This window comes from Orbicella faveolata, unplaced genomic scaffold, assembly GCF_042242905.1.
Source record: "Orbicella faveolata isolate gen_17 unplaced genomic scaffold, um_ofav_v1 contig_4, whole genome shotgun sequence".
Taxonomy (NCBI): domain Eukaryota; kingdom Metazoa; phylum Cnidaria; class Anthozoa; order Scleractinia; family Merulinidae; genus Orbicella; species Orbicella faveolata.
Genome location: NW_028301569.1, coordinates 5,836,656 through 5,864,620, shown reverse-complemented (window position 1 = coordinate 5,864,620; position 27,965 = coordinate 5,836,656). Strand labels below are relative to the sequence as shown.

Here is a 27,965-nt window from a genome sequence, read left to right as displayed (position 1 = left end):
AAAAGCGCGCTAAGTTAAGCGGGGGGTCCTTTGTACAATATACATGCTATATTTTAGCCGGTGGTCTCCGTTCCTGTCCTTGAAATTTTCAAGAATAAAAATATGGGACAAACATTAAATAAATTTTTACGCGCGCAGTTTATTGCTAGTCCAGTGGATCCTGTTTATAAAGAAAACTGCTCGTAGCCCGATATTAATGTTAACACACATGATTCTTGTCACAATATCTTCGTTGTAATCCAGCAATGCTACACGCATGGACCAGGTACACTTTAGCGCAAACTTTACCTCTATTTTATTTTACGAGCGTAAAGCTGTTTTCCGCCCGTTGACGTGCGTAAAATAACACGATAGTGAAAATTAACGTTAATGTTCTCTACGCGGGTCGCGCAAACTTTAACTATATTTTATTTTACGAGCGCAAAGCTGTTTCCCTCCCGTTGACGCGCGTAAAATAACACGACAGTGAAAATTAACCTTGATGTTCTCTACAGAAAATTTATATTTACAGCAAGGAAACAGTAGTAGAAACAAAAACACAGAAAAACTAATTAATAGCTTTATAGGTTCCTCTTACTGTGCCAATACTTTATCAAGAGGAAACGCTCTGTAAAGACAACAAAGAGAATCGTCAACTATCTTGATACATGGGTTTGATTGACCGCTAAATTCTCAAAAGTGACATAAGGAAACTGGAAACTTATCTGTACGGAGAATAAATATTTTGAAACTAATGCTGTTAACGGAAAAGCAGTTCTGAAGAGACAAGCAGAAAGAAAGTAATTGGTTCATTTGTCGGTCAGCCCTTCGTAAAATAAGCCGCAACCCAGTTAACTTTCTTGACGCTATGTAGCGGTGCGAATGTTTGATTATTTCAAAACTCACTGTGATCGGCAACGACCTTTGACAAACTCTGTGTTTGTTTGTCGGGCCGCTTTTTTGTTTGTTGATTGACAGCTGTCAGTGTATAAGTAAAAGCTGCAGTTGCATGGGTTCTTCATTCAGTAAATGACTTTTGTGCTGTAGTTATTGTAACTGGAGTTTATCTGCTCAGCTATGATGGAGAGTTATTATTTCAAGTCAGTTGTTTCCGTCGATGATTCTACGCAGTCGAGAAAATCACGTGAGCTCTCACACAGTCCTCCTATCCGTACTCCGTCCTTGGCACCAGTCTTCCGTCAACAGAAGTTGACCGACTTTTCCATCAGCAGAATCCTGGGTCTGGAAAACGACGAAGGACACAAAGAGTCAATATGCTCTGGTAAGCTTAACTTATATGCTCACTTTGTAATATTATGTCATACCCAGTTGTAAATAACGAGAAGTCTCAAACGGTAAAGTAACAGACAGAACTATTTTCTCATTAGTTTACTGCTATGGTTCCTGACAATTGAAGTATAATTTAAAAGTTTATAGTAGAAATATTTCATGTCGCAAGTGAGCTCTAGCAAATCTGTTTTATTTAAAACAGTTCTAAGGACTGTATTGACATAAGAATGTAAGACTACCATTTTGGCAGCAAAGGTCTAAAAATACTAGCGGAGTTGGAGAGCGAAACTTAGTCAAGTTCGTTCAGTCTGCCTCTGTGGAAAAAATGTTTACTCTCGTTTTGGTTTGTTGTGAATCGTTACAAATTGATTTTAGTAATTAAAAGTAGGTAGTGGAAGTTTTGGAGAATGAACCCTGCTGTGAGAGCAACTTTTCTGAGTTTTCTTGTCCATACAAGGTATTTATTCAATGCCGCCGGCATTGAAAACTGATTTTCTAAAAACGTAGGAGTTATTTGTTAGTTCTAAGGTATGTATTTTTTGTCAACAGCGCCGGTGCATTGCCGTCACCCCATTCAGACTCCGAGTTCTCAACACAGCTACAGTGATACCAGCCCAACATCATCTCCTTGTTCAGACAACACAAGTACCAGCAGTGATTGTGACAGCGAGCCAGACCAAGTATCCACACATTCCGAGCAGCCTCCGAGGAAGAAGCGACAGCGTACGACCTTCTCGCCTGTGGAGGTGTGGGAGCTGGAACGAGCATACAGGCGGCAGCCATATTTGATGAGTGAAGATGGGGAGGACCTGGTACAGAGACTCGGGATCACAGCCAAAAGTCTGAAGGTAGAGATTTACTTTTAATTACTGCAAAACGGTTTTAGTGACAATTTATTTAACAACTCAATACCAACAACGTATGGACGAAATATTTGTTTTTAATTTTCAAGCCAAGTCTTCTAACCTGGTAGAAGTAATAATCCCGGCTAATTTGATTTCTCTCCTACTTGAAATAATGATCGATTTGATTATGATATCGTTTTGAAATCGGCATTGATGGTTCAAGTTTGTTATTTTGTTAGAAATATAGTGTTTTAGTAAAGTTGTACTCTCCCTTCAATTCTACCAAAAAATTCTTTTAATTGATCCCGCCGTCCCACCACCCTCACCCCCGCGTCAGAATAATGTATAGGCAGGAGCCATAATCGGGGACGGAGACCGTAAGTCTTGGGATCCGCGCGCACCTATGATATGGGACAATTTTTCTATTTTTAGAACAAATTGCGCCATCCTGACGTCATATATCCGCGCGGATCCACGCACATGTCGGGGGCTCTCGCGTGGATGTTGTCACGTTGCGTGATCAAATGTTGAGAGTTGAGAGACCTTGAGAGATTCTCTTACGTATTTTTCATAGCGATGGCAAGGAGTAAGGCAGGGAATACGAACCAGGACGCTTATATGTAGTTTCATGCTCTGAGCTAACGGAAAAGGTGGGTTTTTCAGGGTCGAAAACAAGACTTCAATCTCGCGCTGGGAATGAATAATAAGATCTGCTCGCGCTAGTTGTAAGCTTACGCGTATGTTTTTGCGTTTGTTCTGACTTAAGAATATAGCAAGAAAACTCTCTACTCTGGTATCGAGTTAATTTGTGAGTTTCTCAGACAATGGTTAATCATAACCAAATCCTGTTTTGATGGTTTCTTATTGTTTCTGCTTGTTTGGTGAGTCTGACGCGTACAATTAGCTCATTTGTATAGTGCAGCTCGTGCACTTTCAAGTCCGAGTCGGTGTTTTCAATTGTCAACAAAGCTTGACAAAGATTTCTTTCGTTATCTTTTGTGCTGAGATGCTGCAACAAATTTCACGAACGCAAAAAAGGCTACTAACATCATGCTGTTTCTTCAACATAAGCATAGTGAAGTTTTACACTGCGAAAATGAAAATAGACAAGGAGTTTTGATAACTCGATCAACAAAATCGAAATCGTTATTCGAAGTTGAATAAAGAAAGCGTCATCGTAACTTTGCTGATTATTTCTCCTTTATTCACATATTTTCAGCTTAACTTCTAATACGTTCTCAAACATTTATCAATCTTAAACATATTTAAAACTATAGAGTTATTGTTTGAGTTCGATGTACGCTTTCACACGAAAGTGCGGCGGAAGCACAATTTGTCATGTTTACCGTGACTGTACAAAACACGCATCGGCGGGCGCTCTCATTCATCGACAACAGAGAATTCACTGGATTTTTACACGAATAAAACTGAGCAGTATCTACGGACGTAAAGTTATTGGACCTTGATGAAACATCAAGCGTTGCTTACAATTCAGGCGAAACTCAAACTGACGAAACTAGCAATTATTTTGTTTTACTTTTCAGTTGCGATAGACTAACAAATTCCTCGCAAGCGTGTGGCAAGAGGAGCTAGGAAACTATGAAGTCCTGAAGCTCTGCTATAACTAAATATATTCAGCTAGTTTTTTGCTGTGTAATGGAAAAGCTCTTCAACATATGTGAAATTAAATAAGTGGAGTAATGTACAGCTCATGTAAACGTAAAAGAAGCATCCGTCGGAACACAACTTGGTCAGCGATATATATAAGCTTAAAGCGGAACATACCTAAATTCGACACTGTCTTACTTCACTCAAACTGGAGCAACTTACGACGAAAATACTTAAGCAAAATTCCAACAGACGTTAACGCGTTGAGTTGTGGGCCAAAAACATGGAAAATGTCGGGAATTTCGGACGCCATTTCCCCCGCGCGACATCTGCAAAAATCCTCGCAGCATGTACACGCGTGTGCCGCAGGCGATTGCGCAATTTGTTCTAAAAATAGAATTATTGTCCCATATCATGGGGACAACCCCAATACTAGAAATGGCGTGCGCTTACGGTCTCCGTCCCCGATTATGGCTCCTGGTATAGGCTATTCAAGACTCTTGCTGATTCTATACAAAGATCTTTGTAAGCCTTTGTATTATATCTCTCAGTTAGTATGTGGGCTGTGATTGGTCAATTTAGCGGGCCGTATTCTACTCTACAGCCCGCTAAAATTTAAAGCGGTTTTTGTTGCCAAAATGTAACGTGATTTATCGCCAAGTGTTCTTAACTTTTTTAGCAAGTAAAAGTTTAAAACTTTCTTTTACTTCTGAAATTGTGTATTAAACCTGCTAACGACTTAAGAGTCACTTAACAACGTTTTCAAATTGACCCGTTTTGCTTTCGAGGTGCTTCAGAAATTTGAAGGTGTTCCGTGTGAATAGAAATCGTTCCCGAACCCGTCAGACACGGTAGGGATATGATAAATCTCTTACTAACCTCGTTTTCTCGGTCCTTACTGTAAGTTACGGATCCTCGTCTTTTCCCCTTCGATTTAGGCCCCGCGCGCTTCGCCCTTGGGTCGTAAATCGATGGGGAAAAACTCGGTCCGTAACTTACAATATGGACCTCGAACTGGGTTATTAAGAGCAATGTTTTGCTGACGTTTTTGTTTGTTTGTTTTTCTCCTTTATAGTATTGGTTCCAGAACCGACGGGCCAAATCAAGAAAAGAAGAAGAAAAGATGACGTCTGGGAACCAGTACAACTCGTCAAACCAGTTTGGGCGTCCTGTCAGGGGAGGTGTGCTTTCTGAGAGGCAGCAGTTTCGGATTCAGTTCCCTCCAGACCAGTGGAAACACGCTAAATGTATACGCATGTCCTACCAAGCGCTGGAAAACCACTTGAAAGTTCCACCACACAGTCGACCAATCAGAACAGACAATCATTACTCATCATTCAAATCAAACCAGTTGAGAAGCCGTTCGTCGCTACCAGTACCCATGTTTCACGCTGACCAGTTCAAGAGAAGACCAGTGGAGTCCGCGAGACTACGGCACAGCTGCGGCTTACATAGAAACCAGCCATATTGAATGCAGGTTTTAGGACCTTTTAGAAATGATCGCAAATAGTTAGGAATTTGTTCAATTTGTAATGCCAAACTTGTTTTAGTGTCTTGAAATGAACTAAATTAAAGGTCATGTGCTCGCAAAATACAATTTTATTACAATTTGTAAAATATTTATCATAGCTTTCAAGAACCAATTGTAATTTAGTCAGCTGCGATGAATAATAAATAGATTAAGTTGGAAGTCTCGATATCAACAGTTCATTCATTTTATGGGAGCTTTGATGGATGGCTGACCAGAGGAAGTTAATAATTTTGGCAATGAAGGTACACATTTGATTACTACAAATGCATCAGTAGACGCTCACAACAATGCCCTACAGATCGTCTTCACTGTCACGCAGTAAAAAAATAAATCGAAAACCATCCAGTGGAAAAAGCCTCCCCAAACTCCAGGTATTCGTCGAAATGTTTCGCAGAAATTTACAGAGCTCAGTATGAAAACGTCATGTTGGTGCAGATCCGTGGTACATCAATATGGCGGCCGGAAAATAGTGTAAACATCCGTATCTAGGCAACTGATTATCAGTACAGAACAAACAAGCATTTACATGCTCTAACCAATGCTCTAACTTCTAAAAAAGCTCAAAATCATGAGTTTATATTTTTTAACAAAGTCGGTCGTAGCCTTGTGTCACGTCACGCACTTCCATAACCCTGAAATGCAAAATGCTCTGGTTTCCAAACGAAGCACGCGATTGAGCTGTAAAATTGTAAACAGATATAAATATACCGCCTCTTATGTCTGATGAAGATAAAGTCTTTGGTGGCTCTTTAGTTTTGGATCTTAAAAAGTGATGACGTCACGTGAAAACGATCTATATACCCTCCCTAAAAACAATGCATTCGATGCGGTTAAAGACAAAGTTATTGCGAATCTTCACACCTCGCTCTATAAAGGGGTTGAAGCCATCGCGCAGGAAGTAAAAACGAGAGACGAGGACAACTTAATGTCCATAGTCAGAACTCGACCATTTCTTTTTACCAACCCCAAAATTCAACCTACGGGCACCACCCGCTGTCACCCGCTGAAAACTAAAGGCAAGAACACTACTCGTTAGCCGCCATCTTGAACTTCCTTATCCGCAAAGTTCAAATCACTCGCTAAAGAGACGAATATTTCACGGTTACTTTGATCGTTTTCGAATCGAGCAGTCCGGGATCGAGCCCTGGTCGAGGACATTGTGTTGTGTTCTTGGGCGAGACACGCTACTATCACAGACCCCCTCTCCACCCAGGTGTATATATCGGTACGAATTTAATGCGGGGGTAACCCTGCGATGGATTAGCATCCCATCCAGGGTGAGAAGAAATAATCCTAGTCGCTTCTTGCCACAGAAATTAGAGATACTCACCGGCCTATTGGGCCACTTGGCATGTAGACTTGACCTACTCACCTACCTATTTCACCTGTGTAATGTGCAAACCATAGGAAGGATTTGACAGTTAATGTTCCATTGTCTCTATGAGATGTACCTGCAGGGGATCTTGGTAGTTGTAGTGATCATCTTGGATTGGCTATTTGTTTTGATAAATACAACCACCACGATTCCTTACAGGCACATCTCATAGAAGGAATTGGCTATTTAGTTTTAAGCAATTAATCATGTGTCGTGTGACTTAACGCTGTAGCCGAGTTTCGTTCATTTCCGGCGTTTCTAGTTGTAGTGCATGCTTGTCAAATTGTTTTATATAAAACTTGCGACCATGTTTCTTGTGGTGGTGTACTCTGTCGTGTAGTTGAATTCGTCATTTAAACGAACAGTTTAAGGCCAGAGCGCCCGCGAACTTCACACTGATTGGCTCGCTTTGAGCATGCGCATGCAAGTTATCCTTCATAGAGGAAGAGAGAGCTTAGGAACTAGACTTCCGCTGATGGCTCCAATTCCATGTACCTACAAAAACCACCATGAACTGGGCAAATCAATGTAAATCCACTTCTCTCAGCTTCCCACTCCAACCTAACTCCCCTCCCCTCCCCCCCCCAACTTCGTCGACTCCCGAATAAAGGGGCGTGAAGTCAAGCAGAAACAGAAGGCTTCAAAAAGGATGGCATTTTCAAATTTTATTGATCTGCGTAAATCCCAACACTACAAGTGAAACATTGGAACAAAAGATTTTGATCTTCTCTTGGGGAGGTTTAAGTAAGGCCGAGGACAACGTCGAATAAAAAATGAATTGATATTTTACCTACTAATCTTGACCAATCTTGTGTTACTCTAAATTCATTCAGTTTGTTTCTCTTTGTCAAAACTATCTGGAAAGCAAACATGGGACCCAGTGTAAAATTCGAAATATAAATTTTAAAAATTATCCGTTGTGGTTCACGTTTTCTTTGGTCATTTCACGGTGTAGTTTTGCAGCGAACGGCAAAGAAATGTACCAAGAATTATAGCGCACCCGCAAAACCATTGTTCTGCTCATTAAACCTTTTGTTTAGCGTCTTTTCCCGTTGCCGTTGTGGTTTTCTTAAACTCCCTCTTTTAATTACAATAGCTTCCTTGTGCCACTATTTGGCACTAATGCTGTTAACTAAGTATAGCGCACGTGCAAATGTACATATTAAAAAAGCCAGTGCTGCGAGTTACACATGTACCAGCGAATAATCAATCTCATCAATACTTTCAGTTGGTTACCTCCCACGGATTTTCACTTTAGTTTAATTTTGATGCCCTGGGTTGGCAATACTAGTAAAATAACAGCTTCTCGTTAAATAAATTTAAAATGTCAGTTATCCTGTAATAAACATTAAACTGGCCTCTTTTCGTCCTGTTCTACACGAAACGAATTTCTTCTTTACAAGTTGTGGCACTCTATGTGCCTATCCAGTATTAAAAAAACTCAAATGAAGGTATCTTTACAGCAATTTACCCTGCTAGTTCTGATATTCGTTCTTATGTTCGTTGGCAGCTATCCCTGTTTAAGCAGAGAGCCCTCATTAACAAAAAAAAATTTATTGTGTGAGAACTAGGTGCATTTTCTGCGTTAATCGACTCAGTGCTGTGACGGTTTTGTTGTGGATTAATTTTCTGAGGAAGGAATTGCATTAGAGTCTCATTGGGGTTAACCGTTAGCCGTAAAACGAGCCAAAATTTAGCCGTTAGGCCTAAAAAATTGAAAAATTGAAACCGTTAGCCATAAAAAATATTAACTGTAAAACAAAAGTGAAAGTCTTAAGATCTCTTGTTAAGACGTTACGTTTTGTTTTTGTTTTTGTTTTTTCTTTTTCTGGCTGGCAAGCTATATAAGTCAACAATTAAATTAATACCCGTCTTTTTCCGTCCTGGAATGATCCTAAGGCTTTTTACAGAAGTCAAAATAAACTTTCAACTTTTTTAAACAGAAAAGTTAATTTTTAACTTTTGAAAACAATGGTAACTAATTTCTAAGATTTCTGTTAACCATAATACGGTTAGCTGTGGCACTCTGTTGAGACCCTCTTACATTCTTTCAATTACTTAAGTCTACAGTCGCAACGCAGTTAGCTCGAAAAACACCAAAAGTGTCCAATCGTGTCCTTCATTGCTTGTCTTATCTCCCTCATCTTCCAACAATACAGAATTGGGTTTAAAGTGGAGTTTAGCAAAAAGAGAGTAAGTGCTAAAGCTGATGCAAATTCAATAGACGGCGTAGGTGCGTGGAATTGTAAGATAAAGAATGGTATAATCCCTGGGAAATAACAAGCCAGTAACGCCATTTGTAACCACAACGCACTAGACACTGTCCTCTTGTAACGTGCTAGATTCATTGGAATGACTGCTCCATTCGCTTGTCCTTGCTGGATATGGTCGTGTACTTGAGTTTGGCGATGTCGAAGTGTGCAATAGATTTTTGAGTAACAGAAGGTTGAGGTCACTATGCACAATATAAAAATCACGAATGCCATGTAGTAAGGTATTTGGTGGTTGTAAGTTAAAGTAACTGCTATGAATGTGCAAACAATCCAAAATGTAACTACGATGATCCGCACTCGCCTCAAAGTTACTACCTGCCTGTATCGTAGCCCCAGCAAAAGAGCGAGAAGTCTGTCTACACTTATAGCACTCAGCGTTAACAAAGACACTCCGCAAAAAATCATGCCTATTGTAAGAAAAGACACCACAGCATAAAAGCAAAGTCTAGAGTGCTCTGGAGACATGAGGTAGATGACAAACAGAGGTTGCGTGATGGCACCCACACATAGGTCGGTTGCCGCAAGGCAGCTGAAGAGAAGTTTTGAATGTGGACGAAGAGACGATACTTTCTTAAGAGCAACAATAATCAGAATATTCCCCAGAAATGCTGTGACGCAGAAAGGAATATTGAATGCTGAAATCAATATCTTAAGATGTACTCCATAAAGACCAGTTGGGCAAAATAACTGTTGAACGTTCGTGTCGTTTTCATACACAGTTAAATTATCCATTTTCTTAACTTCCTTTAAGGGTCTGTCACGAAGATATTTCCAACACTCTTCTACAGCTCTCTTCAGCTGGTCGTTACACCAATTATTACACGTCCCCTGTTGATAAGGAAATATATTTCAGCGCGCAAAATCACGTGAATGATATCTCTTTTAGAGGAAGTTTTTAAGCAGACCCGAGCTGGTACTCATGAGCATAACTGAGCCAATTTTCTGTCTAAGCCATGAAACACTTGGAAGAAGTAGCACCACAACACCATAACACTTTTTAAAATTTGATTATCAGTTATGATCCTATCCTTTGTGATAGCCTTTCGAAGCTGGTCGATCTGTTTGTATAAGCTGGATGTCTTTTAAAGCTTGGACAGTGGCAATGGGGAAAAATTCCTTGAAACTCCACCTTCTCCCTTCACCCTCCTTTCTCTTAGTTTAACTCGATTTTTTAACGTATTTTCTCACAATAAGCAGAAGGTCGCTTTACACTGTCATAATAATAATTCTCCGTGAAAATCTCCCACATGGTTTTAACCTTTTTTTCGAGAAGTAGACCTAACGCTTGCACAAATATTTGAAAGAGGAAGTCTTCGCTAAGAAATCACTTAAAGTTGAGCAAATAACTGACAGCTGACAAGAACTACTTGTTGTTCAAATTCACAGCACTTTTTCAGGATTTGTTTAGCTCTCATGACGAGTTTGCAACGCTACTAGCTCTCTCAGTTTTGTTTTGTTTTTGTTTTTGTTTTTATTTTTTTAAATGAAGCTCGTTTCATATTTTTTTTTGGTTAAGTAATAGATAAGTGTTTTTGGAAAAAGCCTATTGCGAGTTCACTTCTTAGCTAAATTCTGAGTGCTGTCACGTCATGAAATAACATTTATTGCAAACCTCTGCCTTTCTAATGGAGGTCCTTACATTCTTCTATAGAATTTTCAAGCCTAAATCTGAGATAAAAGTCTGTTTGCATTTCCTTGTAGCAAGCCTCCAAATTTGCAAATTTCCAATAGATATTAGGCACGGTCTTCTAATTGTGGTTTCCATCACGGCACCATTTAACGTATACAAACCTGGATGTAATCTGTCATTCTCAAAACATTAAAACTCAATACCGTATTTCGATTGTTCTATCTCGAGCAAACAACATTTGAAAGAAGCACTCTTGGACTCTAGATCGAAAATAAAATTATCGCGTACTTCCTCGTAGATAATCCCGAAGAGCGATTCGGTTAATGTATGGGTGAGATGTTTATATAACAAGTATATACCTTTGCAAAGACATTGTAGTTTTAGTTTTACTTCTACGTAGAATACTTATATTTGATGGAAACCACTGCTAAACCACACTGAAGATGAGCTGAATATTCGTCGTCAACTGCTAACTTGAAGGGCAGTTTCTCTAAAAGAAAAAACAAAAACAAAAAGAAAAGAAAACGAAAAAGGATTACCTGAAAGACTGAACTTGCCTTGTGAATCGTTTCGGTTATCAGTGTTGGTTGTAGCTGACAGCGTAAACAGAAAGCTTTCTCGAACGCTAAGTGTTCGGCAACTGTTTGAAATCTGCAAGTAGATGGTTGGTGGTTTTAGCATATAGGGTGGGCCTTTTAGATATGAGATTGGCTTCAGTCAATACCTGTCACTGCATTAGTCAACGTTCTCATATTTCCGGGTCATATTCCATATCACATCAGTTTCGCTTCGTCCTCTGAGTTATTTTTATTGCTTTTTCTCGATGGTTGCCTTTTGTTCATAATTTTTTTAATTTCAGCTGGCAAAATATATATATTTAAAGGAAAGATAACAACTTTGCTTAAAATCACATCAACTGACAATAACGTTTAATGAACGACAGCTTTGAAGACCAAGATTTTAATAAAAACCCTACGTCTTGAGAGGAGAAAATGCGTCACACATTTTAAAATGAGTATATTCTGTAGTAAGATGCTTGTTGTTTGATCTCTTTGGAAGAAGGAAAACGAAACCAATTGCGAGTTTATTTTTTTAATATTATTATTCTTAGTTTCTCCGGTAACCTTATTCCTTTCGAGTCATGCCAACTATTTCAATAGCAGTGACTTAAGTCATTAGTTATTAAAATAACTGATGACTCAAACCATTACTGCAGGTGTATGTTTACACCGGATGCTATTTCACAGGAAGAGTTAAGCAAAACCGTTCACAGATATTTATAGGGAGCTTAAAAAAGAACACGACAGCAACGGCAACAACAACAACAGGAACGTCAACGAAAAAGAGATTTAATGACCAGTGCAATGGCTGTGCACGTGCGTCATAATTCTTGGTACATTTCTTTGCCGTCCTCTGTAAACAACAACATCGTGAAATGACCAAATTCTGCGTTGTCTGGAGAATGTGAACAACGAAGGCTAATTTTTTTAAATTTTTATTTCAAATTTATCGCTGTGTTCCGGATTTAGCTTGGCGATAGTTTTGACAGTGATAAACAAAGTAAATGAACTTAGAGTATAGCGAGATTCGTAGGTAAAATACAAATTAATTTTTTAATCGACGTTGTTCTCGGCGTCGCCGTCGTGGTTTCTTAAGCTCCCTAATGACTGATTGGGAGGTCCGGACGGCAATATATTTGGCTCGTGGCCCAGATATGTTCAGCCTAACCCACTTGATTGGTATCTTTTCGTACACCTTTACCGAGTCTGAGTTAACAGAGTTCTGCCATTGTAGTTGAATTGCGACTGCCAAATGAATGGTTGCCCTGTGTAGTGCCGGATGACATTTCCCGGACAGGCTCCCATCAACCTGCCCACTACTACATACATATGTAAGCTCAAAGTATCGTTCGTGGTGCGTCAGTGTAGCAGTAGGATACGTCATATGAATTATTTCGGAATCACGCCAATCTTTATTCTTAATATAGGAATTTTTTTTTAAACACGATACATGAGGTTAACAAATAATAAAATTAAAGAACTCATCGTGAGACCGCACAACACTGATGAATGAAGCATCAATATTGCCAAAATGATTAAACAATTTTCGCTCAGGAATTCCTCATCCTCTTTCAAAATATTTTATTGGACGTAAATATAAAACCAAAATAAAGCCCGCGATATCAGTCGAATATTATTATCTTAACAACCATTGGACATGACGATCAGAAAGGGACGCTATGAGATAAATATGCGTATGTATATGGTTTATATTGATGCGTATTGACTGAAATGAAACCTACCTTAAACGTCCATATATTTTAACATCACAATTCATCTGGTTACGAATATTGTCGCAAACCGCGGAGGCACGCGAAATGCGAGTTCAACTGTTTGTGGTGTTATGGTGTTATTTCATTATCATTGCCAAAATATAACATCAAAGTTTGAAAATGGCGCAGTGTTAATTCATATAAAAGTTAAGGTTCTCACTTTTGTGTTTTAATCAGTCGCGCAGTTGTCACTTGTGCTGTGTATGCATAAGAATTAAAGAAATAAAATGACTTTAAACTCTAGTCATGGCCTTGCTACTCTAACATTTACTGGGTGCTTCCTCGAATTTCACCTAGCCAGCGAACAGGCTCTCGGCGAGGGCGGAAAAAAAATTCGGCGAGCGAGAGCGAGCTGATGACCAAAGAAAACAGAGTTTGGTGAGCGAAGCGAGCTAAGCGGAACGCTCCCCTTCCTCACCAGACCTCTCCCGGGTCGCTCCCCTCGCCTTAGACCACGCTCGGCTAGCTCGTCCTTGAACCCAGCCGGGAGCCTGTTCGCAAGGAAAGTCGCAAATGGCCAATTGCCATTAGTGAAAAATAGCTACTATGGTGAACCAGCAATATAGCACTGATAGGCTGATTTTAATCATTGTCTACCTGGGCCGTCTTTGTCGCATAACGAAGGTAAATATTTACCCACAGTGCGACTTGTCACCTATATTGAACGTTTCTTAGGTGAATAATTTGTGAATTATGATCTACGATAGGAGGAGAAAATGCACAGCAACAATGTTTTTGTTATTTTTGTTATATTTTTTAATTAAGGACTTTTTCCATTTAAGTTGAAAAATTGGCGACAAAGCTTATACAAAACCATCGTAAACACAGTAACCTCTCATAAAAAGATACAATTCAACCAACATATATTCCCGTCCTATTTATTTGCAGAAAACGTCTGATAATGTCTTTAATTTAGCACCACACGCCATATTTCACCAATAATCCCGCAATAAAGTGGCGGGCTGAGCAAAGAGTTGATGAAAATCAGTCTCTCATAAAAGTCGAAATAGTTTCTTTGCTCGAGCTCTGTTCACTCCTCGAACATGGATTGCGATCAAGATGCAAAACAGTGATAGATAACAGAGAATAAACGCGACATAAACGTACAACATGTTTCAAAAAGAACGCTTGTAACGCATGACATCAAAACGTCTGGAGCACGGAGGATCTATATTCGGCATGATACAAACGCATTTCCAAGTGGACTTCGTCCTCAAACACTCTTATCGTGGCGTCGAAGCGTTAAATAAATTTTCAAGTAACAAAAAGTTGGTAAAGATGAACACACTTCTAAGCCAAAGATCGAAATATAACGAATGCATAGTTTGTGATCTGGAGCATCTTGCGTCAAGATCTTTTGTATGGAAATGTAACGAACGTATTTAGTAGCTAGATATACGGAAAAAGAAATACAGTAATACAATATGGCATTGGAAAACCAAAGTAACCATTAAGGCCTATCACAAAGAACGCAGCTAAACCATCGACCCAGTCAAACCTACGTGCAAGAGGCAGACGCGAAGCGTGGGAAAACGTGTGCATAAGATTGACTGCTGGGTTTGGGTTTATATCTGAGTGGAAAAAAGCAAAAAAAATAGTGGCGGGAGTTTTTTTAGTGCTGCAAAACCAAAGCAAATTCGAATTATCAACACCCAAAAAAATAAGTAGAAGATTTTTGACTGACTGGAGAATAATATTCAGAGAACACTTTCACGTCGATCGAGTATTATAAAATAACTGAGCTACTAAGCGCGCTCTCATTGATCGATAGGTGTGTTATTAGAGTATCTAAACACGGTTGTGACGTTTCTTTAGTTTCAGGGTGAGGCGGCTTTCCATTTTCGCATCATTTGCCATGAAAAGAGCGGTAATCTAAATGAATTTGCACAAGCTCCGGTAGAAATTATGTGAAAACCAAATTGCCGCCGATGACTTTGCTTTTGCGGGCCCCGAGCCCTTTTAAAACGCCGATTAAGTTTAAACGCGGATCCGAAGTTCTCGATAATAACTTCTTACTAATCGAGCGCGATGCCGTATAGGGGAATGTTGTCTCGAGGTTGTAGCAGTTTGGACCGAGCGTGACGAAGTCCGTCTATATTTCTTTGGTCTGTCCTGTCTTATTTTTCGAGGATGAAAATGACGCATAAAAAAAAAAAAAAAAAACATTTGCGCGGGCGCAAGCTATTTCTAACTAAAACAGTCAATCTGAGGAGCCATTACGAAGAGACAAGCAGAAAGCTAATATGTAAGGAAAATAAACATTTCCACACGAAAATGGTTAACTGACAAGCTATTTTGAAGAAAAAAGCAAAAACAAAACAAAGTAATTGCCGCATTTGTTGGTTTGCGCTTCGTAAAATAAGCCGTTATTTTTAACTCTTTCACCTCTGGGTAGCGAAGCGAATGTTAGATTATTGTAAACTCTCTAGTTATCGGCGAGGAAGGTTGAAAAACTCCGTGTTTTGTTTGTCGGACCGCTTTGTTATTTCTTGATTGACAGTTGTCAGTGTATAAATAAGAGCTGAGGTTGCATGGGTTCTTCATTCAGTCAATGACTTTTGTGCTGTAGTTATTGTAACAAATTTATCAGCTCAGTTATGATGGAGAGTTCTTACTTCAAGTCAGTTGTTTCCCTCGTTGATTCTACACATGCAAGAAAATCACGTGAGCTCTCTCCCAGTTCTCCTATCAGTACTCTGCCCTTGGGAACAGTCTTCCTTCCACGGAAGCCGACCGACTTCTCCATCAGCAGAATCCTGGGTCTGGAGAGCGACAAAACACACAAAGAGACAGTATGCTCTGGCTCTGGTAAGTGACACTACTAATAAGCTCATTTTGTAATATTAATGTCATACATTGTAAATATTGAGAAGTCTGAGACTGTGAAGTAACAGACAGAAGTATTTTCTCATTAGTTTACTACTGCGAGGTCTGATGATTGAAGTATAATTTAAAAGTTTCTAGTATAATTATTTGAACTCGCAAGTGAACACTACCCAATCTGTTTTCTTTAACACAGTTCTGAGCGCTGTATCGACAGTGAAAATGACTATGCCATTTTAGTAGGAAAGGTGTAAAGGTGTTAGCAGAGCTAGAGAGCGAAACTTGGTCAAACTCATGTACTCTGTGCGGAAAAACTGTTTACATTGGTTCAGGCTCTTGTTAGTGGTTATAAATTGGTTTCAATAATTGAAAGGGAGTGGAAGTTTAGAAAAAACGAGCAATGCTGTCCTATGGGATTGAAAACTGTTTTTTTTTTTTAAGGTACGAGTTATTTCTGAACGCTAACGTATATATTCTTTTGTCAACAGCGTCGGTGCACTGCCGTCACCCCATTCAGACTCCGAGTTCTCAACACAGCTACAGTGATACCAGCCCGCGATTATCTCCTTGTTCAGACAACGCATGTTCCAGCAGTGATTGTGACAGCGAGCCCGATCAAGTATCGACACATTCCGAGCAGCCTCCGAGGAAGAAGCGACAGCGCACGACCTTCTCGCCCATTGAAGTGTGGGAACTGGAGCGAGCATACAGACGGCGGCCATATTTGATGAGTGCAGATGAGGAGGACCTTGTGCAGAGACTTGGGGTCACAGCCAAAAGTCTGAAGGTAAGATTTAATTTTAATGCAACAAAGTGTTAGTGACAATTTAATGATTTTATGCCTAAAAAATAATATGGGGGATTTATTTGTTTTTAATTTTCAAGCCAAGTCTTCTAACCTGGTGGAAGTAATAATCCCTAATCTGATGTCTTTCCTTAAATAATGATCGATTTAGATATATCATCTTGAAATCGGCATTGATCAATCAAGTTTCTTAGGAAATTTTTACTCTCCCCTCAATTCTGCCAAGAAATTTCTTTTAATTGATTTTACCCCCCGATATTGTACAGGTTATTTGTGACTAAAAATATAAAAGAAACAGCGGTGAGAGACATTTTAAAAACATGCGTTTTATGAACTTGACGTTTCGTATGCTAGTCAACATACATTTTCAAAAGTATAACCGTTAAAATTTTTTTGAAAAGCTATTTATACCTAGGTTCCAGACCCCCATTGATACAGTATAAATAGCTTTTCAGAGAAAAATTTAACGGTTAAACTTTTAAAAATGTATGTTGACCAGCGTACGAAACATCAAGTTCATAAAATGCATGTTTTTAAAATGTTTATCACCGCTGTTTGTGCTATATTTCTTATCAAGACACGATGGCCGAAGACCAAGAGTTTATTTGTGACTGTTAATGATTCTGTACAAAGATCTTTGCAACGCCTTGAATGCGTTCCAACAAAACTGACTCTATTACAATATTGCGAAGAATGTTTTGCTAATGTTTGTTCGTTTTTCTCCTTTATAGTATTGGTTCCAGAACCGACGGGCCAAATCAAGAAAAGAAGAAGAAAAGATGACGTCTAGGTACCAGTCCAGCTCATCAAATCAGGTTGGTCGTCTCGTCAGGGAAGGTGTGCTTCCAAAGAGACAGCAGTTTCGGATCCAGTCCCCTCCAGACCAATGGAAACATGCTGAATGTATACGTATGTCCTACCCAGCGCTGGAAAATCACTTGAAAGTTCCACCACACAGTCGACCAATCAGAGCAGACAACCATTACTCGTCAATTAAGTCAAACCAGTTGACAGGCCGTTCATCACTACTAGTACCCATGTTTCACGCTGACCAGTTCAAGAGAAGACAAGCGAGGTCCGCGAGACTATCATACAGCGGTGGCTTACATAGATACCAGCCGTATTGAATGTAGGATTTAGAAATGATCAAAATTAGCAGGTATTTTCAGTTTAAGAAAAATTGCCATTAACTGCCTTGAAATAAAGCGCACTAAAGTTAATTAGCTAAGAAAATACAATTTTATTACAGTTTGTAGAATATTTAACATACTTATCAAGAAACATTTGTAATTTAGTCAGCAGTGATGTTAATAAAACAATAAGTAATTAGTGAGGATAATATTTTGTTTTCTTTAATTTATTTGTGCAAGTATTGAAAACCAGGTTCAATACCTCAGCACTGTTGCACAATCGTTTGTGTGGGAATGTACAGTGCTGTAAAACCAAAACCAAAGAAATCAATTCGGCCAATTACAAAGGACACAGAGAAACCAGTTCACCAATCAAAACTCCAAGTAAATACATATAGCTGACAGAAACGGCGGGAAAACCTGTATGAGAGGCTGGGGTAAATATTGGACTTAATCTCGTAGGGCAGTACTGCAAAGCTAAAGCAAGGCCGAAACTTGCTTTAACTAGTTTAGCTAGTGAAACTTGCATTAACTAGTTTTCGAAACTCGAGTGAAACCTACTTTGTATCCAAGAGAAATAAGTAATGACAATTGGACTGAGTAGAGTACAATTCTGGGAATTTCAAAATTGCATCCACGATAAATTCCAAGCAGTTCACTCTCTGACTTGCACGAATTAAATTATACCGTATCTCTAACAGCATTCTCGATCCTGTTTGGTTCTCTCCGCGTCTTTTCGTCGCGTTATTGACGCGACGTCAAAAAAAGTTATAAACTGTTTAACTTCGTGCCCACCGATACCGCTCACCTTCGTTTCTAAAAGGATTCACGTCTCATTACTGATTGGAAACTAATAGTAGTTAAGATATTACTCACATTTTATTCCAAAGTGGTTCTCTTAACCCTCCTATTCTTAAAAGATACGTCAAGGTTTGCGTATCTTGAAAAGTTTAGCCAAACTTGTTAAAGGTCGTCGTTCGCAATCAACGTCAATCTTCTCCATCCTTAACCATCCTTGTTTCTTTATGGTTTATTATCAGGTCTTTGATGCTGTTCTACCTTAGTAAACTACTATTTTTTAGTTTTCTTTCAATTTAAAGGTAATTTTGTACGTGGCCAAAATAACTCAATATACCGTGACTGACAGCTCCTTTAAAAGTTGTTATCAAAATGAGTGCGCAAGCTGATGCATCCGCCCGCATTTTTGGTTTCTGGGTGGGACGGCTTTCACTATCGTATCGGCTGCCTTGGAAAAAAGCGGTAATTTAAATGAATTTGGGTAAGCTATTATAGAAATTATCTGAAAACCAAATTGCCGCTGACGACTTTGCCTTTTCGGGCCTGCGCTCCACACAAAAACGCCCGTTAAGTTTTTACGCGGGTCCGTTCTTCTCAATAATTTTTTGTGCGTTTGTCTGTCCTGCCTTTGGTACATGCTATTATAACTGAGCAATGTAACACGAAATTCTCTACAAAGAAATTACAGTACAGGAAAGCAAGTATACACAATATGTGGTGAGCGTAATGTATGTTTGGTTTTTACTTTCAATCTTGATCAGACCTCGATTCCTTTTACACTACTAACATTTTCTCTAGAAGAAAGATAAGAATTAGAGCAAAGAAAGTCATCTACAAAAATACATGGGTATGATGGAATTTTAATTTAAATTCTCAAAACTGCCAAAAGACAACTCAAAGGTAATCTGTGAGGGGTTTGAATGTTTTGAAACCTAAAACTCTTTTCGAAGAGACAAGTGGAAAGAAAGTAATTGCCGCATCTGTCGGTCAGAACTTTGTAAAACAAGCCGCTACGTTTAATTCTCTAGCCGCTAATAAGCGGTGCGAATGTTTGATAGTTATTGAATTTCGCTAGTTATCGGTTACGACGGCTGATTAACTCTTGTCGGACCGCTTTGTTTCTTGTTGATTGACAGCTGTCAGTGTATAAATAAGATCGGTGGTTGCATGGGTTCTTCAGTCATTAAACTAGTTTATCAACTCAGTTATGATGGAGAGTTTTTACTTCAAGTCAGTTGGTTCCGTTGTTGATTCTACGAATTCAAGAAAATCACGTGACTTGTCATTCACTTCTGCTATCCGTGCTCCGTCTTTGGCACCAGTCTTCCGTCATCAGAAGTTGACCGACTTTTCCATCAGCACAATCCTGGGTCTTGAGAATGACGAAACACAGAAAGAGTCAACATGTCCCGGTAAGTTAAACTTTTAGAATTTAAACGTTACTCATAGTCTCACTATGTAATATAAAGCTCACACATTGCAATTCTCGAGAAGTCTGAAACTCTACAGTAACTGACCGAATACGAACTGTATTTTCTTAATATTGCAGTGCTGCGGTCACAAATTTCTAAAGTGTCTCGATAACAGAAACTTTTGTTGTCGCAAGTCAGCTCTATCCAATCTGTTTTATTTGATGAATAGAAAGCAATACTAGGCACTAAACTTAACATAAGCAAGAACAACAATAACAATACTGGTCAATCTATTACTGGTATACGTTTATAATGCTAACAGTGTAGTAGGAAAGATGTAAAGAAAATGGCGGAGTGTGAAACTTGGACAAATTCTTGCACTCTTTGTGGACGAGTCATTCACTCTCATTTAGATTTCTTGTTAATGGTTAATAATTTAGTTTGCATTTCAATTAAAATTGCTAAAGGATTTTAAGGTAGAGGAAATATGGAAGAATGAACGATGCTGCAAGAACAGCATTTCTGTGTTTTCTTGTCCATACAATACATCGAGTTATTCGTATTATTTGCAAGTACCAACGTATATATATATTTTTCTCAACAGCGCCAGTGCACTGCCGTCACACCATTCAGACTCCAAGTCCTCAACACAGCTGCAGTGCTACCAGCCCAACATCATCTCCTTGTTCAGACAGCCCAAGTTCAGCCAGTGATTGTGACCGTGAGCCCGATCAAGTATTGACACATTCCGAGCAGCGTCCGAGGATGAAGCGACAGCGCACGACCTTTTCGCCCATTGAAGTGTTGGAACTGGAGCGAGCATACAGACGACGGCCATATTTGATGAGTGAAGATGAGGAGGACCTGGTGCAGAGACTCGGGATCACAGCCAAAAGTCTGAAGGTAAGATTTTCTCGTACTACAAACGGTTTAGTGTCAACTTAACGGTTTCATACAGAAAAAAATAGCAAGGATTATTTGTCTTCAGTTTTCAAGTCAATCAATCTCTCTCCAGAATGATCGATTTGGTTATGATATCGTACTTGAGTCGGTTTTGATGATTCAATTTTTTTTTTTATTCACCTAGAAATCATAGTTAATAGAAGGGAATGGTTATGAAACCCGACAAATTTCTTTGTTGTAGGTTTTTGTTCGCTTTTTTGGCCTTGACCGTGCACAAAAAACAATAGTTGTTTACTCCGTGCTGAGGAACTAACCAATAGAAACGTTTTGTATGGCTACGTAATTCATGTTTAGTGTATGAGCGCAAAACAAAAGATTGTGCACGATCGTGGACCTTCCAACATAAATCTTGGCATCTTTGTTTGCTCTTTCGATATTTTCCGGTCTTCATAGCTACTTCCCTCTGAGAACTATGTCAATAAATGATTTAGTAAAGTTTTTTTCCCCCTTCGAATCTTTTAATTGATTTCTATTAAAATTATTTTACCTGCAATATCGCCTGGGTTATTTATGACTTTTGATGAGTCATCACTAAGGCTTTTGTAGAGGGTCTATCATAGTTGTACTTTATGGCTGTACATGCCGCAAATCGCCATATTTTGTCTCTTCGAAACCGCAGTGTGCTTTCGTTTTCTCCTAAAAACTGAAACCGTCTTATTAGTAGTTCGATAATCATCAGAATCGATCTTTTAAGAGTACGTAATAAGTTTCTTTTACGTTATGTTAGCTTAATAATAGTATTTCTCCTCACAAAGACCACAAGATCTAAGAACAGAACAAATTTTCTCTAACTTCCTTCAGTAACCAGCGGAAAAACGGTTTTGACGTCCGATGTGCTGTTCGCAAGCACAAAGATTGCTCGCGATGTTAATAACGAAGTGTAAAAGTACAGCAGAACCCCGTTAACCCGGTCAACAACGGGCCACAAAACTCTGCCCGCATTATCGGGGTGGCCGTATTAAAAGGGTTCCTGAAATAACAAAATGACTGACTGAACTTTTCTTCGGGCCAGAATAAAGTGGCCGTAAAAACGAGGTGTGCGTATTAATGGGGTGGTCGAAAGGCGGGGTTCCACTGTACAAGTTTGGAGGTATGGGTGCATTGTCTGTGCTTCTGTGGTCTTTCTAACATGGATTTATGTACAAAAAAAGCTTGTGAAATTTACGTTACCTTTCCCAGGCCCCGTCAAAAACACGCAGAAACCGAAAATCGCCGGCTAACTTTATAATTTCTCAACCACCCGATAATTTTTTAACCGTAAATCGCTAGATAAAAGTAACTGTACCCGCCAAACGAGACTCAAAATTGGCTTAAACGTACCGCCGCGCCGAACTGGTAGACCCTCTCTGTAAGGGCTTGTTTACATCGCAAGGAGACTGAAGTTTTTAAAATTATAATGTAACAAATGTTTTGCTAATGTTTGTTTGTTTGTTTGTTTTTCTCTTCTTTAGTATTGGTTTCAAAACCGAAGGGCCAAATCACGAAAGGAAGACAGCAGTGTGACGTCCGTCTATCTGACCAGCCAGTCAAACCAGTTTGGGCGCCCAGTCAGGAGAGCCATGCCTTCTGATAGACCACAGTCTCTGATCCTGTCCCCTTCAGACCACTGGAAGCAAGCTCAATGTATGACCTACTCAGCACTAGAAAGCCACTTGAAAGTTCGAGCACGCTGTCGACCAATCAAAGGAGACTACCAATACCCGCCATTCAAATCGAACCAGTTGAGAAGCCGTTCATCGTTACTAGTACCCATGTTTCACCCTGACCAGTTTAAGAAAAGACAAGCGGATCCGGCGAAACTATCATACGGCGGCGGCTTACATAGATACCAGCCGTATTGAATGTGTAAGTTTTAGCTATGATCGAAAGGAAGGAGCAATTTTCATTTCAATTTGGAATAAAGAACTTCTTTTTAATGTTTCGACATGTAGCAAATTAAAGGCATGAGCAGCAAAATACAATTTTGTTTCAGTAATTACAAATATTTATCATACCTTGGCCATACCTATCAAGAAACCTATGTCAATGGTCAGTAATTATGTTAATAAAACAATAAATATGCAAGTCAAAGGTAATATTTCACTTTCTTTTTTCCATTATTTGCACGATCATAATTATAGCAATAAGTAAGATACTTATCTTCCGTTCGCCAACAACAATATACTGAAAACTGTATTCACTTTGGAAAGTGATCCGCCCGATTAAGCACTGCGGCCGAATAACGACTTTCATAAAAGTAAAAAAAGTTAATAAGTTCCACCCTTGAACAAGCTTCACACCCTCTCGGCAACAGGGCACCCTTATTTGAAGAACTCGTCCTCTTGTGCGATCAAAATTAAAAAATAGTAATAAGCAAGATACTTATCTGCAGCTCGCCAACAGCAATATAATGATTACTTTATTTACTTTGGAAAGTGATTCATCCGATTAAGCGCTGCGGCTGAGTAACGACTTTCATAAGAGCAAAAAAGCTAACAAAGGTGTCACCCTTGTACAAACTTGTACAAGCCTTGTACGAGCTCATGTGCGGTGATTTTAGAGTGACTCGGAGTAAAAATCAAAAGCGATATGGTTTGTTATAAACCAGCTGGGGAGATTTTTTTTCTCTTGCAAAATAAGATAATGATTACATACCCTGGGAGCGAGGTGGCTTCGATCTCTTCTCGCATGCGAGAAGAGATCGAACGCAGGGTAAGATAATTAAAAATCGCTAATGAGATGCCATTTTGAGATTGGCAACTCTGTTTTTTTGGGCAGCGAAGGACATTATCCATTTGCACGAAGCGGCACCAGTTCTTTTAACCAAACGTAACAGCCGGATGTGATATATCAGACACGAAAGACCGTGTTTGACCACATTTCCAAACACCGAGAAGAGAGTTGAGAATACGACGCCCAGCGGAGTATTTTGATTAAGTTCAAAGTGGACAAAAAATTAATGAGGTCAAACACTGCCTTGAGTGTTTGATATATCTTCTTAATCGAAACTAAAAAAACTAGGAAATGGAGAAATAAAATTGTAAAAATCTATGCTAATTAAGATCAGATATCCAAACACCGTCACGGACATGATTTCCTTTATTTAAACTTGATGAATTTTTAATGATTTTGAGAATGCATGTGGAAACTTCAGGTTTCGAATTTTCCCATCTCTCGATCCTCACGCCACTAGAGACAGATAAGAGAAAACAGGGCACAAGCTAGATGTCTGTAACATAAACCTTGAGGCGACCAGTCGATGACAGTATGCCTGATAGCAAGCCCAAATATAAATCTTGGCTTTACAGGAGACATGAAATTATCAAGCTTCAGTGTGGAAAGAAGTCCGTGACCTAAACCTAAGTCTATTGTACGAGTAAGTTGCTCATTAGAATATGAATTAAACGTCTTCTTGCCAGAAACTCAATATCGTAATAAGCACATTCAAAGTAGTCATCTGTATATCGAGCACAATCAGTATTTTAAAGGCGATAACTCTTTCTCCTCTGAATGGACAGCTGTGTACATTGAAGCCTTGGAGCGGAAGCGCCCACGACCCAAACAAAAGGCCTAAAAAAACCTCTCTAGAAGATCAGTAAGACCCATTACAGCCGTCACTTTGAAAAGACGAATACGTCCTCTTAAAGCGTCTTCGATTACTCTTTCTCCTCTGTATGGACAGCTGTGTACATTGAAGCCTTGGAACGGAAGCGCCCACGACCCAAACAAAAGGCCTAACAAAACCTCTCTAGAAGATCAATAGGACCCATTACAGCCGTCACTTTGAAAAGACGAATACGTCCTCTTAAAGCGTCTTCTAGAGAACCAAGTTGTTTCAGTGAGATGGCTGACAATTTTAGCGTCGTTTTAAAAGGGCTTTATCTTGACCCTGACATTCCGTTCGCGTTGTACATGTTCGACGTCGCAGTGAATATCGTTTTTTCAATCATAACCATAATTGGCAACTCACTTATCATAGCTGCGCTGCGAAGGATCCCTTTAACACAAGTTCACACAGTTTTAAAGGCGTTTCTTTTGAACCTCGCATTGGCTGACCTGAGTGTGGGAGTTGTTGTTCAACCCTTGTACATCTCGTCCGTGTTAACAGCAACGTTTGGCTACCAAAACGCTTCGCGTATTCTTGGAGCAGCGTTTTACCTCGCAAACTGGTGCTTGCCAAGTGTTTCTATCAGTTTTCTCACAGCGATAGCGGTGGATCGTTTTCTTGCCTTGTATCTTCGTGTACGGTATCGCTATGTAGTCACCCTGAAGAAAGTCGTTGCAGCATTAGTGACTCTGTGGATTTACACATGTGCCGGAACACTGCTCATCATTTTCAACAACACAGTTTACAACATCCTGGCCAATTTTAGCTTGGCAGTGTGCTTGGCGCTAACGACATTTTGCTATCTGAAGATTTATCTAACTCTTAGACGCCATAACAACTGTGTTCGCTTTCCTCTCCAAGCTGCGAACATTTCGTGCCAAAAGGAACTTGCTAGCCGGAAGCATTTCAATTTTATGCGTTACAAACGCTCTGTTTGGAACATGTTGTATGTTTATGGTGCGTTTATTCTCTGTTCTCTGCCCCTGTTTTGCATCTTGGTTGTAATTCACGTGCGTGGATTAGACAGAACGACGAAAATGTGTCGATTTTTTGCAGCGACTTTGATTTTTATCAACTGCTCTTTAAACCCACTACTTTATTGCTGGAAAATTCGTGAAATAAGGCGTGTGGTATTGGGATTGTTCTCGAATATCTTCTGCAAATAATTCACATCCCATTCTTAATGTTTGGAAATCTTTTTAAACTTACTTTGTTACTTTAAAGTAGGGAAGTAGGTTTTTCAGTAGAATAGAGACATAAGATTTTTACTTTTGATTGATTGAAGAAGCTTTTTTGTGCATTTTCTTTAGCAAATCCACGTAGCTCGGATAGGAAATTTGCTCCTAAAAGTTTGGAGATCTCCAAAGAAGCATAAGATTTGCTCGAGGCGCAGCCGCGAGCGACTCTAGCTATTCAAACTTTTCAAGTACATCTTAACTCGATGATGCACAGTCAAAAACATGGTTCGTCATTTATCAAACACGATAGACCGTGTTTGATCACATTTCCAAACACCGAGAAGAGAGTTGAAAATACGACGCGTAGCGGAGTATTTTTGACGAGGTGTTTGGAATGTGGTCAAAGGCTGTCTTGAGTGTTTGATAGATCTTCTCAATCGAAACTAAAAATAACGAGGAAATGGAGAAAGAAAATCGGAAAAATCTATGCTAATTAAGATCAGATATAATATAATAATATTTTTTTTTTCCGGCCCAGGCTGAATATTCTTATTTTTCTGCCGATTTTAGGCTGAAAATATCCGTGTGAATATTCTTAGATTAGATAAAGGAATACAAAGTGGATTATGACGATAAAACGTCAGATTATCTGTTCTGTCATGACATAAATGGTGTTTGAGCCAGACTGCAGAAAATAAGCTTGATATTACACACATAACCTTTTGCAAAAATGTAACTGGCAACAAACATACGGCTAGGGCTGAATTTTTTTTTTCCTTTTTGCTAGATTTGCCACGAACAATGTATTATCACAAATATCCCTGATGTAATAAAAACATAGCATATATGATATCAAATAAAATTTCAACGTTCTCCTCATCTAAGAATTATCGGTTTGTTACCATTGAAAATATTTTTTGTTCACTTTGAGGTTTGAAGGTTTTTGGCAAAGCAAAACCTTTTTGCTGTGTCTTGTTATCCCGAGAAAAAATGATAAATAAAACATACTGTGTGTAAATGATTATCCATGTTCACTATTTGTGAATGAATTAATTTTCCTGATTATTATTATTAACAAATCAGAATGTTGACTGTAACGCTAGACACGTTATCGATGAGGCTCAGAGCTAAGTCGTTTCTTTTTGCTAATTTAAGAAGACAACCAAACTACGCCGGAGAAATTTGAAAACCCAACATTATTTCTACGGTTAGGCCTACCGTACACACTAATCCGACAAGAAAACGGAGTTTTACGAAAACGATCTTCAAACCGGAGGAAACGCCGGCTTCTTGTTTGCGTGAGGACGAAAAAAACATTTAATTTGAAGACCGAGCTTTTCGAAAACGATGGCGTCACGATAATCATGTGATTTTTCTGACCGAGTTTTCTTCAACACAAATCCAAACTGAGCGGTGATTGTCGCGTTTTTAAAGTCCTCAGGCGTAGTGTAGACGGAAAACATATGATGTGTTTTCAGAGTGAAACCTACGTTTCAGATTCCTCTGGCGTAGTTTGGACGTACGGGGTCTAAGGAGGTTTGGAACGTGTGTGATTGTTTAACATTTTGTAACAGTACTTTTTCTGTCAATAAACAACAATATGCATGTCCAGACGAGTCACTTTTACAGAGAAGGTTTCAGTAAAGTTTCAGTAGTCAAACCGGATATGTTTGCTTATTTAGTCTTTTCGCATTTCGCTTCCATCTCGTCTACACTCTTTTTTTTTATAATAATATTGTTCAGTTTTCCGGCCTAGGCTAGATATTCTAAATTTCTGCCCATTTTGGGCTGAAATATTTGTAGATTATATTCAAGGCATTTCTCCTTCGAATGTATTTGGTGTCTGGATGGTGTTACAGTAATTTTGGAGCCAGCCTACAGGCTTTAAAGTTTGATATGGCGCACGCAACGTTATGCGAGAGTTTAAGCGTGACGTTCACGGCCGACGACAAACGGCAAAGATTACCTTGGAATTTTTATTCTTTTCTTTTGATCCTTAAATAATCACACAAAAATAGAAAAATGTCTCCTACTATTCACCGCAAATGCAAATATTTTCACTCCACTGTACAGACAGCTGAAGACTGAAGGCAAAAGTTTCATTTTTGCCGTTTGCCGTTTGACGTAACGTCATGCTTAATCTCGAGCATACGGCAAGGGCTGTTTTGTTGCCTTTTGGCTAGTTTTGCCGTTTAGAGAAAAGAATAATTTTATAAGGTTTAGTTAAAAATATGTAATTCTCTCTGCATAGGATATCACCTTTCCTCAAAGTGAGCTATGGTTTATAGCACTTTTTAAAAAACGTCGAGGAATACAGAACTAGCACACCTGGTAACGTTAATGATGGCAAGAGCTAGATGAATTTCCGTTTTGACAGTCAAAACAAACGAGAGATTTTTTTCCCCTT

At 39.1% G+C, this 27,965-nt stretch overlaps 2 protein-coding genes, 1 long non-coding RNA gene and 2 pseudogenes across 4 annotated transcripts; 3 read left to right on the top strand and 2 right to left on the bottom strand.

Annotated features, from left to right (window-relative positions):
- Positions 1 to 114: 114 nt before the first annotated feature.
- Positions 115 to 7,203, bottom strand: LOC149101226 (uncharacterized). Its single transcript, XR_016203188.1, has 2 exons — positions 6,584 to 7,203; positions 115 to 1,221 (listed from the first exon to the last, which is right to left on the bottom strand). It is a non-coding gene; the product is annotated as an uncharacterized LOC149101226 (long non-coding RNA).
- On the top strand, positions 989 to 5,403 carry LOC149101227 (uncharacterized; annotated as a pseudogene).
- A 75-nt stretch (positions 7,204 to 7,278) lies between the features above and the next one.
- Positions 7,279 to 13,354, bottom strand: LOC149101225 (adenosine receptor A3-like). Of its 2 annotated transcripts, none has more exons than XM_089276543.1 (2): positions 13,135 to 13,354; positions 7,279 to 9,729 (listed from the first exon to the last, which is right to left on the bottom strand). In XM_089276543.1, the coding sequence occupies exon 2, from the start codon at positions 9,631 to 9,633 to the stop codon at positions 8,710 to 8,712; it is 924 nt and encodes a 307-aa protein (XP_089132669.1). In that variant the 5' UTR covers positions 9,634 to 9,729; positions 13,135 to 13,354; the 3' UTR covers positions 7,279 to 8,709. The 2 variants fall into 2 exon arrangements, with proteins under 2 accessions (XP_089132669.1, XP_089132668.1); XM_089276542.1 differs by lacking the exon at positions 13,135 to 13,354 and adding an exon at positions 11,071 to 11,209.
- Positions 13,355 to 15,394: 2,040 nt separating this feature from the next.
- Positions 15,395 to 17,634, top strand: LOC110041180 (uncharacterized; annotated as a pseudogene).
- A 6,758-nt stretch (positions 17,635 to 24,392) lies between these two features.
- On the top strand, positions 24,393 to 27,167 carry LOC149101224 (adenosine receptor A3-like). The gene has a single exon (XM_089276438.1). It carries the CDS (start codon positions 24,617 to 24,619, stop codon positions 25,544 to 25,546), a length of 930 nt encoding a protein of 309 aa, XP_089132564.1. The 5' UTR covers positions 24,393 to 24,616; the 3' UTR covers positions 25,547 to 27,167.
- Positions 27,168 to 27,965: the final 798 nt, after the last annotated feature.

Excerpts from the sequence above, each read along its gene's own strand:
- LOC149101225 (XM_089276543.1), bottom strand. The coding sequence starts at position 9,633 with ATGGATAATTTAACTGTGTATGAAAACGACACGAACGTTCAACAGTTA.
- LOC149101224 (XM_089276438.1), top strand. The coding sequence starts at position 24,617 with ATGGCTGACAATTTTAGCGTCGTTTTAAAAGGGCTTTATCTTGACCCT.